This window comes from Trifolium pratense, linkage group LG5 (assembly GCF_020283565.1).
Source record: "Trifolium pratense cultivar HEN17-A07 linkage group LG5, ARS_RC_1.1, whole genome shotgun sequence".
In the NCBI taxonomy this organism is placed as follows: Eukaryota; Viridiplantae; Streptophyta; class Magnoliopsida; order Fabales; family Fabaceae; genus Trifolium; species Trifolium pratense.
The window spans coordinates 43076425-43088555 of NC_060063.1; the positions used below are offsets into that span (position 1 = coordinate 43076425).

A 12131-nucleotide genomic window follows, 5' to 3' on the forward strand; every position below is an offset into this window, starting at 1 on the left:
AGATAATCAAAAGTCACACTATTAATTGGTGTTTCCAATTATTTGCAATTAAGCATAAAATAAATCTCATAACTGATTTCAATTATTTTTTCTTCTATGGACCAATAATAAACATGTTATTGTTCTCGTATTTATCAATTCTCTTTTCTAAAAAGTCCGGTATCAAATATAAAATTATATTCATAGTTATACAATAACTTTAGTAAAATTGCATATTATTAAAAAAAATTCTAAGGAAGATTTTTTTTTTTTTTTTATCAGAGAATTTTTTAGTCAAGTTGGACGCAAAAATGTCAATATGGCGCAATTCAGTTTTTTCTCAATTACATTATATACTATCATTTATCATTATAAGTCCAAATTTAGTAGAAAGCTGAGACAAATAATATAAGAATACATCATTGTTTGTTGATATATCTTCTTGTGAGAATTTCATTTTAGAATTCCAACAATCATTAAAATTTGATGGTCATAGTATCATTTATGTCTCTCTCTAAACCATAACCGAGATATAAATTTGTAGGTCTTATAATATTAGTTGGTCACTTTTAATTAAATTTTTCATTTTTCATTATTGATATATTCTTTTGTAAGAAATTCTCTTAGAGGTACCACATCATCACAAAGAAGGCCTAAAAACAATTCAAGCTTCCTTTTAATAAAAGATGTTATGTCAATTTTCAAGATATAATTTGGCCGATCAATATAATAGATATCCAACCATAAAAAATATGGATTAACATATATGAAGAATATGAAATACAAAATGGATAAATAATAAAAGGGTGAAACTGAATATACAATAGATGATAAGATATTCTTATATGAGTGACTATTTGTTTTACAAATTTCTCGTAAGGATGCATGGAAATCAATAGATACTTTAGTCAATATTCTGCCATAGAAATCAATAAATTAGTGAAGGCATACATGGAAAGTAAGAAAAGAACATAAGACATTATGAAAAGTTGAAGAATATGTACCTAAGAGTTATTTTGGAGAAAGTAAATGATGACTCAAACAAAAAATTTATAAATTAGTAAATACCTTTTTTTTCCTCTGGTTCTATCACATGGATCTGGAGTAAGTAGACTAAAATAATATAACGTTCTATGTTCTCGATAACAAATGAACAACCAATATCAATAAATAAATGAGAAAAATAAGATTGTTTACTTACAATCATTGTTATGATAAAAAATATATTTTAAAGATAACTTTTAAATGAACAATATAATTTGATAAGAGTAATTGAGTATACCGGCCTTTTCATCCATTAACATTCTATTGTAGTGAAAAATTATTTCTTTCAACCTACACATGAAGAACAAAAACTAAACATTAGTACAAATGAATATTGTTGGATATCAATACATAGCACCATGGTAGAAATACGCTCAAAGATTGAGTGAAAATATCAATTATTAAGATTTAGAAATAATAAGTAGAAAAAGAATGTGGGGTGGTGGTTATAAAGAGTGAGAGTGAACCTATTAGTCACTAAATTTTCTCATTTTATAGTAAAGTGTTTTTCTAGCTCATACCACTTTCTAGCTCTAGAATTTGAAAGAAAAACCTATCATAATACATAGCACATACCACTTTTTTTTTTCTTAGTATTGAAAGAATATATTTTGTGGTTATATTGGTCCCTTTTAATTCATTTAGGAACTAATTAACTTGCAATGAAGAGAGACACACATTTTTTTTTATTAAATTCAGCTCTTTAAGGGATTGATCAAAGAGGTTTGGAATATCAAAGTGACTCACTTGCTTGAAATATAATGATTCCTTTTTTTATTAGTATTAGTATTGAAAGAATTCCAATAGTCATGAATATTTTGTGGTTATATAAATCTTATATATTAGTTGGTCCATTTTAATTTAATAATTTTTCATTTTAGTTAGTTGGTCCCTTTTAAGAAGTTATATAGTGATAATTTGATATATTGATAATTAAAATTAAAATGATTTAATTAAAGATAATTAAAATTAAAATGATTTAATCAAAGGAGATGATGAAAAGGTTTTTTAATAGAGATTGTAAACTTGATAATTTGATATATTGATAATTAAAATTAAAATGATTTAATTAAAGGAGATGATGAAAAGGTTTTTTAATAGAGATTGTAAACTTTTCTTGTAGAGTGCCACATCATCAAAATACTTGATTGTGAGCAACTCAACATTCCTTTTACTTGTAAAAGATACCGTAAAATTGATTTTTGACGTAATAAAAAAGACATATATGTTAGAATCATAACATGTCCAATTATCAAACCCTTCAAAATTTTAAAAAAAATTATAATGTATTTAATAAAATAATATAATAGTGATACATTTATAAATTTGTTCTTAAATTATAATCTCAATTTTTTTTTTTTTGACTAAAAAAAATGTATTCATTCATTCAAATTGAAAATACATAGATCATTACAAAATCAGGATTGCTAAAAACTGGAAAATGTGAATTTACAAACAAACTTGCAGCACCTAAGTTAATAGCAAACAACGATATCGTGAAAGTGCCTACAAATATGACAAAATAAAAGTAACCGGAATATTCATACTCCCGGATCTGCAACATTGACGTCAAAGTCTTCATCAGATCTGTAATGAGTTGATGTAGATATGTCAATTTGAATCAACGAAACACCGTACTAAAATGAAAAATCAACAAACGCCGCACAAGACGACCACAAACAAACGCTGCACAAGACGACCACAAACTTAAAAAGCAAAAAACAAATAAGCAAATCTATTTGAATAATCACTTATTTAAATGAAAAGAAAAGCAAAAACAATTTAGAGGGGTGATTTTGGATCAAAAATTGACCCTAAAACCACCCCTCTTTGGTGGATGAACAAAAAGAATAAACTAGGGTTTAGGAGAGCTCTTCGCATAAAATATCGGTCTACAATCTCAAATATTTAAAAGTTATAATTTGATTAAATGTATATGTAAAATATCTTTATAACAACAAAGTTAAATATTAAAAATCTAATTGGCTTCAATTCAATGAAGGTAAAAATAAAGTCATAATATAAATTAATCTAAGGAGCCCTTTAACCACTTGTCTTGTTTTTAAAATATAAAATAACATAAATTATCATCACAGATCATATTCACATATAAGTATTAATTCCAATACCGAATTTTTCAAAAAACTAAAAACAAAACTAAAAACACAATAAACTCAAAAAAAAGTTGTCCATTTTGTTTATACAAACAAATTAAACTAACTATCTAAATTTGTAAGAAATAATTAAAAAAAAAAAAGCCTATATAACCGCCACTTGTTTCATTTCTTCTTCATCTTTTTCTCACGCATTCTCTTCTTCTTCTTCTTCTTCTTCTTCACATATTTGTTGTTGCAGAGAAAATGACTAGCGCTTCATTAATTAATACTGTTGGCGCTATAGGTTTGTTGTTCTTTTTCTTCCTTTTCAATCGAAAAATCATATGTCAATTATGAATTTGATTTATATGTTTGGTTTCAATTTGTATTGTACTGCATTAATTAATATGTGTTTGATTTGTGTTAATTCGATTAGTTTCACAAGTTTTTCAGTTTAAGTTAATTTTAACTTTTGTGCTAATATCCATTTGCATGATGGATAAAATTAATTTGAACTCATGAAATTTCGTCAAAAAAAAGTTTGCACGAAGCATAATTTAAACTTTTTATGTTAATCAATTCATGAATGGAAAATAATTTTCACTTTATTTTTGAATGCAGGGAATGTTATCTCCTTCGTATTGTTCTTCTCACCAGCGTAATTTAACTCTCTTTCTCTATTTAGTTACTCTGTTTTATGTATGCATGAAAATGCCCGGACAAAATAATATTAGTAGTATGCGCGTTACCATTTAATTTGCCTCTGATTGTTTTGACTGAGTGAACAAATTAAAATCACATAAACAACCACACCACTTGTAATGAATTTCATTACGGCCAACAATATGAATTTATTAGTGTTTAATTTGGTTTTTAGAAAAACAAATTCATTAAATAAGTTCAAAAAGAATTACAGTTATGAAATTATGAAATTAGGAAGAAACAATTAGAAATTAAATTATTATACATTGATAGCCCAAATAATTTTAATAAGATTTGTGCATGTTTGTGATTAATTCACACCGCAACGACAACAATCTTTAACATTTGCAAAATTGTTAACACGATTGCAACTTCTACTGCTATTTAAAATCTTGAAAGTGAAAATCAAGATAGATACTTAGTGTGTGTATCATTTAAAGAAATCAAGATTAAATTATAGCTTTGAATTTTTGTGCCGCAAAACTTAGATTTTATATTATTTTAGCATTGGTTATTTTAATTTTAAAAATGATGCTAATGTGCTCATTAATATTGATTGGTAATTGGTATGAATTGCAGTCCAACTTTCTACAAAATTATAAAAAAGAAGGATGTGGAGGAGTTCAAGCCTGATCCATACTTAGTTACTCTGTTGAATTGTGCTATTTGGGTATTTTATGGAATGCCTTATGTGCAACCACACGGAATTTATTTTGTTATCGTAGATGGGTCTGGCTTTGTTTTTCAGTTCGTCTATCTTACCATATTTTATGTCTATGCCAACAATAAAGGAAAGGTATGTATATAATATATTTTCACCATGATTATCCGATCCATAAAAATTTGCTGATTTAAGTTGTAATATCAAATGTATGTAATCTTGCATATTTTATTAGGATGGTAATAAGAGATTAATTTTATAACCTCTTGAGACAATTTAAATTTAGTTGTAAAATATATCTAAGTTTTCGAATATTCTACTTTTTTTCCCTTTAAATCACACAATTAATTAATCAACGAGATGTTAGCTCATTGTCTAAGAGTTCAACATTATAATCTTAAAAATAATTTTATTCTTAATATTCTATATTTTAATATTCTTTTTTTTTCTTCGTTAAATTACTTAACATATTGATGAGATGTTGGTTCAATGTGTTTTTTTTTTGACAAATAGTTCAATGTGTTTTAAATTTTTTTTATATGCAAAAGGGCCTAAGCCCACAATGTATTTTAATCCTCAACACACATAGTTTAAATACTATTTAGGATGATTACAAAATAACTATTTATGTCACTTTAATTAATTAATAATTTTTAACTATTTAATTAATTCAAAGTCCCAACCAAAACCTATAGTTGAATGTTTAAGAGTTATATAATCATTCCAAATCTTCTACTCATACCTAATATTTTTTCCTAATTTCAGAAGAAGTTTCTTCTCTATCTTCTTATTGAGATCATTTTCTTTGCTGCCATTGTTCTCATAACAATGTTGGCACTACATGACAATACCAAAAGGTCTTCAGTTGTTGGTATTCTTGGTATTCTATGTGCTATCTTCAACGCACTGATGTATGTCTCTCCTCTTACCATTATGGTAAGTAACTTCTTCTATCCCATTAATTTATATTTAAATATGAAAATCACATTTTATAATTTTTTCACTAATTTCAATTTGGTTTTTTGTTACATATAATTAACAGACAAAGGTTGTAAAAACCAATAGTGTGAAATATATGCCATTTTGCCTCTCTTTGGCCATCTTCCTTGATGGTTTGGTCTGGACAATAAATGCTCTCATCACCCCCTTCGCTCTCACCCACCCTTTCGGCATTTATGTCATGGTAATTATTTCTCTCTTCGGTTCTTATTATAAAAAACAAATCATTTTTTAGATTTAGTGAATAAATTTTATATATATATATATATATATATGATCTTAAATATAGATTTCAATAATTTTATTGTGAGTTAATAATTGTAGATTAGTTGGATATACTAAAGATTTTTGAGTTTAACTATCTCATTCTTAATTAATGAATGTATCTTTGTACATTTTTACAGATTAGCACCAGCATTGGAGCAATATCTGGACTTGTTCAACTCATACTATATGCTTATTATTGGTGCATGGGAGAAAATAATGTTGATGATGATGCTGAGCATGTTCTAAATCCAGTTGTGGTTGCAGTCTGATCTGACACTTGTTTATATTTTTTTTTCCAGCTCCATCGAATTTGTAGATGATTAACCATAATTCCATTGTTTATGAAGTTTTTTTACTCAAATAAAGATATTCATTCATTCGAATTGATAATACATTGATGCAATACAACTTTAAAATCGCTAAAAACAAAAATGATAAATTTGCGAACAAACTCATAATATACATGTTAATAGCATAAAACGGCAAATTGCATAAGCCTACAAATTTAAATATGACAATATTGAAGTGTCTGGAATGTTCATGCCTCCGAATCCGTAGCGTTGATGACACCAAAGTCGACATTGATTGAACCTTCACTATATAGAACTAATTCTTCAACCTGAAACACTTAAACACATGGATATCATATCAAATAAACCTGTTACAATATTACAAATGAAAGAGAAAATAGAAGGCAAAATGCTTGATTTTTATTGGATGCTAGTGTCAAATTATTTTACACTAACATAATATCATATCCACTAAACTCTAAATTAAATATAAAATTACATTTTTATCATACCTGGAGATCAGATATTGAGATGGCCAGCAATACGTTCGTAGTTGAGCAGTCCACGGAGGGGGGGTTTGTACATGCAGGCACTCTGATGCTTCAAAGAGTAGAATGAATTGAATATTTGACCCTCCTGATGAGGAGGGTTTATATAGAGCCTCCAGCGTTGGGTCAAACGTCTCCTTAATGGGTCGTGTTAAGCAGCCCACTAAGGATGATTGCCAGAACTTCTCCTTGGATGGAGGGAGAGGCCGTTCGTGGTCCTCATCCTGGGCTAAGTTGTTCCGCTTATTAAGAATAAGGGATAAGCTTGGAGGAATATGCGTCCTCGGTGGAGGAGCACGTTTCACACGTGCTTCTTAATCCCGATAGAATTTGGTCTTGCTCCTTTGCTTACCATCTTTAAACTCTTTCTATATATTAATTTCATTTTAACTTTCATTTTAGAAAATAAAAGTTTACATTAACTCATTAAGTATCGATTATTTTTTTGACTCGACAATAAACTTTCCTCCAATTTGGTCCCAAACAAACAATGTGTATAAATCATTTTCAAACTATTATACATCTTTTTTTTTACGGTTAAAACTATTATTTTATTTCATGCATTTACAACAATAACTAATACTCTAATGGTTAATAAAGACAATACAATAACTAAGACATTAAGATATTGTATTCAAAATAGTTAACGAACTTCTCTTAATACAAATTATTTGAGAGAGTCTGAGTTTGATGGAGCCAGTTCTTCGCCAAACTTTACTTATCCCGTGGTCAAAAATAAAATAAAGACAATATAGAAAATTATTTTATTCATCAAGTAAATCTCGACTTAATCACTTGTTTGAAGGGAAGAAAAGGATTGCACACAGTTACTACATGCATGGTGCTCTAATGATTTTCAGCCGTCAAATCTTGAATCAAGGGTAGAGATCATTTAGTACTGATTTTTTGAAAATATAATATAAGCCGTCCGATCATAAAAAGATGGCTGAGATCTATTATAGTGGAAAATAATGTTGATGCTGATTCTAATCATGTTCTAAATCCAGCTGTAATTGCAGTCTGATCTGATTATAGTACTTGTTTATAGTATTTTTCTTTTCCAACTCCATCGATTTGTAGATGATTAACCATAAAAATAAAAAAAAAATCAGTTTTATTTTATTTTATTTTGTTTTTGTAACTTTTTTTACGGGACTTTTTAATTTTTTATTTTTGAATCAATATACTTGTAACATTTTTTTTGACGGTCAATATACTTGTAACATAATTACTTATTACTAGCAAGCCAGGCAGGCGCGTTCCGCACCTGCCTGTGTCTAATTTATGTGTCCAAAAAAAATATTTGACTTATGTTAGAGTGAGTTTGTTAATAAAAGATTTTTTCTACTTAAAAAGCAAAAAACAAATAAGCAAATCTATTTGAATAATCACTTATTTAAATGAAAAGAAAAGCAAAAACAATTTAGAGGGGTGATTTTGGATCAAAAATTGACCCTAAAACCACCCCTCCTTGGTGGATGAACAAAAAGAATAAACTAGGGTTTAGGAGAGCTCTTTGCAAAAAATATCGGTCTACAATCTATAATCTCAAATATTTAAAAGTTATAATTTGATTAAATGTATATGTAAAATATCTTTATAACAACAAAGTTAAATATTAAAAATCTAATTGGCTTCAATTCAATGAAGGTAAAAATAAAGTCATAATATAAATTAATCTAAGGAGCCCTTTAACCACTTGTCTTGTTTTTAAAATATAAGATAACATAAATTATCATCACAGATCATATTCACATATAAGTATTAATTCCAATACCGAATTTTTCAAAAAACTAAAAACAAAACTAAAAACACAATAAACTCAACAAAAAGTTGTCCATTTTGTTTATACAAACATATTAAACTAACTATCTAAATTTGTAAGAAATAATTAAAAAAAAAAGCCTATATAACCGCCACTTGTTTCATTTCTTCTTCATCTTTTTCTCACGCATTCTCTTCTTCTTCTTCTTCTTCGCATATTTGTTGTTGCAGAGAAAATGACTAGCGCTTCATTAATTAATACTGTTGGTGCTATAGGTTTGTTGTTCTTTTTCTTCCTTTTCAATCGAAAAATCATATGTCAATTATGAATTTGATTTATATGTTTGGTTTCAATTTGTATTGTACTGCATTAATTAATATGTGTTTGATTTGTGTTAATTCGATTAGTTTCACAAGTTTTTCAGTTTAAGTTAATTTTAACTTTTGTGCTAATATCCATTTGCATGATGGATAAAATTAATTTGAACTCATGAAATTTCGTCAAAAAAAAGTTTGCACGAAGCATAATTTAAACTTTTTATGTTAATCAATTCATGAATGGAAAATAATTTTCACTTTATTTTTGAATGCAGGGAATGTTATCTCCTTCGTATTGTTCTTCTCACCAGCGTAATTTAACTCTCTTTCTCTATTTAGTTACTCTGTTTTATGTATGCATGAAAATGCCCGGACAAAATAATATTAGTAGTATGCGCGTTACCATTTAATTTGCCTCTGATTGTTTTGACTGAGTGAACAAATTAAAATCACATAAACAACCACACCACTTGTAATGAATTTCATTACGGCCAACAATATGAATTTATTAGTGTTTAATTTGGTTTTTAGAAAAACAAATTCATTAAATAAGTTCAAAAAGAATTACAGTTATGAAATTATGAAATTAGGAAGAAACAATTAGAAATTAAATTATTATACATTGATAGCCCAAATAATTTTAATAAGATTTGTGCATGTTTGTGATTAATTCACACCGCAACGACAACAATCTTTAACATTTGCAAAATTGTTAACACGATTGCAACTTCTACTGCTATTTAAAATCTTGAAAGTGAAAATCAAGATAGATACTTAGTGTGTGTATCATTTAAAGAAATCAAGATTAAATTATAGCTTTGAATTTTTGTGCCGCAAAACTTAGATTTTATATTATTTTAGCATTGGTTATTTTAATTTTAAAAATGATGCTAATGTGCTCATTAATATTGATTGGTAATTGGTATGAATTGCAGTCCAACTTTCTACAAAATTATAAAAAAGAAGGATGTGGAGGAGTTCAAGCCTGATCCATACTTAGTTACTCTGTTGAATTGTGCTATTTGGGTATTTTATGGAATGCCTTATGTGCAACCACACGGAATTTATTTTGTTATCGTAGATGGGTCTGGCTTTGTTTTTCAGTTCGTCTATCTTACCATATTTTATGTCTATGCCAACAATAAAGGAAAGGTATGTATATAATATATTTTCACCATGATTATCCGATCCATAAAAATTTGCTGATTTAAGTTGTAATATCAAATGTATGTAATCTTGCATATTTTATTAGGATGGTAATAAGAGATTAATTTTATAACCTCTTGAGACAATTTAAATTTAGTTGTAAAATATATCTAAGTTTTCGAATATTCTACTTTTTTTCCCATTAAATCACACAATTAATTAATCAACGAGATGTTAGCTCATTGTCTAAGAGTTCAACATTATAATCTTAAAAATAATTTTATTCTTAATATTCTATATTTTAATATTCTTTTTTTTTCTTCGTTAAATTACTTAACATATTGATGAGATGTTGGTTCAATGTGTTTTTTTTTGACAAATAGTTCAATGTGTTATAAATTTTTTTTATATGCAAAAGGGCCTAAGCCCACAATGTATTTTAATCCTCAACACACATAGTTTAAATACTATTTAGGATGATTACAAAATAACTATTTATGTCACTTTAATTAATTAATAATTTTTAACTATTTAATTAATTCAAAGTCCCAACCAAAACCTATAGTTGAATGTTTAAGAGTTATATAATCATTCCAAATCTTCTACTCATACCTAATATTTTTTCCTAATTTCAGAAGAAGTTTCTTCTCTATCTTCTTATTGAGATCATTTTCTTTGCTGCCATTGTTCTCATAACAATGTTGGCACAACATGACAATACCAAAAGGTCTTCAGTTGTTGGTATTCTTGGTATTCTATGTGCTATCTTCAACGCACTGATGTATGTCTCTCCTCTTACCATTATGGTAAGTAACTTCTTCTATCCCATTAATTTATATTTAAATATGAAAATCACATTTTATAATTTTTTCACTAATTTCAATTTGGTTTTTTGTTACATATAATTAACAGACAAAGGTTGTAAAAACCAATAGTGTGAAATATATGCCATTTTGCCTCTCTTTGGCCATCTTCCTTGATGGTTTGGTCTGGACAATAAATGCTCTCATCACCCCCTTCGCTCTCACCCACCCTTTCGGCATTTATGTCATGGTAATTATTTCTCTCTTCGGTTCTTATTATAAAAAACAAATCATTTTTTAGATTTAGTGAATAAATTTTATATATATATATATATGATCTTAAATATAGATTTCAATAATTTTATTGTGAGTTAATAATTGTAGATTAGTTGGATATACTAAAGATTTTTGAGTTTAACTATCTCATTCTTAATTAATGAATGTATCTTTGTACATTTTTACAGATTAGCACCAGCATTGGAGCAATATCTGGACTTGTTCAACTCATACTATATGCTTATTATTGGTGCATGGGAGAAAATAATGTTGATGATGATGCTGAGCATGTTCTAAATCCAGTTGTGGTTGCAGTCTGATCTGACACTTGTTTATATTTTTTTTTCCAGCTCCATCGAATTTGTAGATGATTAACCATAATTCCATTGTTTATGAAGTTTTTTTACTCAAATAAAGATATTCATTCATTCGAATTGATAATACATTGATGCAATACAAATTTAAAATCGCTAAAAACAAAAATGATAAATTTGCGAACAAACTCATAATATACATGTTAATAGCATAAAACGGCAAATTGCATAAGCCTACAAATTTAAATATGACAATATTGAAGTGTCTGGAATGTTCATGCCTCCGAATCCGTAGCGTTGATGACACCAAAGTCGACATTGATTGAACCTTCACTATATAGAACTAATTCTTCAACCTGAAACACTTAAACACATGGATATCATATCAAATAAACCTGTTACAATATTACAAATGAAAGAGAAAATAGAAGGCAAAATGCTTGATTTTTATTGGATGCTAGTGTCAAATTATTTTACACTAACATAATATCATATCCACTAAACTCTAAATTAAATATAAAATTACATTTTTATCATACCTGGAGATCAGATATTGAGATGGCCAGCAATACGTTCGTAGTTGAGCAGTCCACGGAGGGGGGGTTTGTACATGCAGGCACTCTGATGCTTCAAAGAGTAGAATGAATTGAATATTTGACCCTCCTGATGAGGAGGGTTTATATAGAGCCTCCAGCGTTGGGTCAAACGTCTCCTTAATGGGTCGTGTTAAGCAGCCCACTAAGGATGATTGCCAGAACTTCTCCTTGGATGGAGGGAGAGGCCGTTCGTGGTCCTCATCCTGGGCTAAGTTGTTCCGCTTATTAAGAATAAGGGATAAGCTTGGAGGAATATGCGTCCTCGGTGGAGGAGCACGTTTCACACGTGCTTCTTAATCCCGATAGAATTTGGTCTTGCTCCTTTGCT

At 28.2% G+C, this 12131-nt stretch overlaps 2 protein-coding genes across 2 annotated transcripts; both read left to right on the forward strand.

Annotated features, from left to right (window-relative positions):
* The first annotated feature begins 3383 nt into the window (after window positions 1-3383).
* On the forward strand, window positions 3384-6017 carry LOC123886729 (bidirectional sugar transporter SWEET6b-like). Its single transcript, XM_045936021.1, has 6 exons — window positions 3384-3423; window positions 3741-3777; window positions 4401-4617; window positions 5248-5418; window positions 5525-5665; window positions 5886-6017. The coding sequence occupies exons 1-6, from the start codon at window positions 3384-3386 to the stop codon at window positions 6015-6017; spliced, it is 738 nt and encodes a 245-aa protein (XP_045791977.1).
* Window positions 6018-8586: 2569 nt separating this feature from the next.
* LOC123886731 (bidirectional sugar transporter SWEET6b-like) lies at window positions 8587-11213 on the forward strand. Its single transcript, XM_045936022.1, has 6 exons — window positions 8587-8626; window positions 8944-8980; window positions 9604-9820; window positions 10450-10620; window positions 10727-10867; window positions 11082-11213. The coding sequence occupies exons 1-6, from the start codon at window positions 8587-8589 to the stop codon at window positions 11211-11213; spliced, it is 738 nt and encodes a 245-aa protein (XP_045791978.1).
* Window positions 11214-12131: the final 918 nt, after the last annotated feature.

Excerpts from the sequence above, each read along its gene's own strand:
- LOC123886729 (XM_045936021.1), top strand. The coding sequence starts at position 3,384 with ATGACTAGCGCTTCATTAATTAATACTGTTGGCGCTATAG. Across the intron at positions 3,424-3,740 it reads TAATACTGTTGGCGCTATAG|GGAATGTTATCTCCTTCGTA; the intron begins GTTTGTTGTTCT and ends TTTTGAATGCAG. Across the intron at positions 5,666-5,885 it reads CTTTCGGCATTTATGTCATG|ATTAGCACCAGCATTGGAGC; the intron begins GTAATTATTTCT and ends ACATTTTTACAG.
- LOC123886731 (XM_045936022.1), top strand. The coding sequence starts at position 8,587 with ATGACTAGCGCTTCATTAATTAATACTGTTGGTGCTATAG. Across the intron at positions 8,981-9,603 it reads GTATTGTTCTTCTCACCAGC|TCCAACTTTCTACAAAATTA; the intron begins GTAATTTAACTC and ends TATGAATTGCAG. Across the intron at positions 10,868-11,081 it reads CTTTCGGCATTTATGTCATG|ATTAGCACCAGCATTGGAGC; the intron begins GTAATTATTTCT and ends ACATTTTTACAG.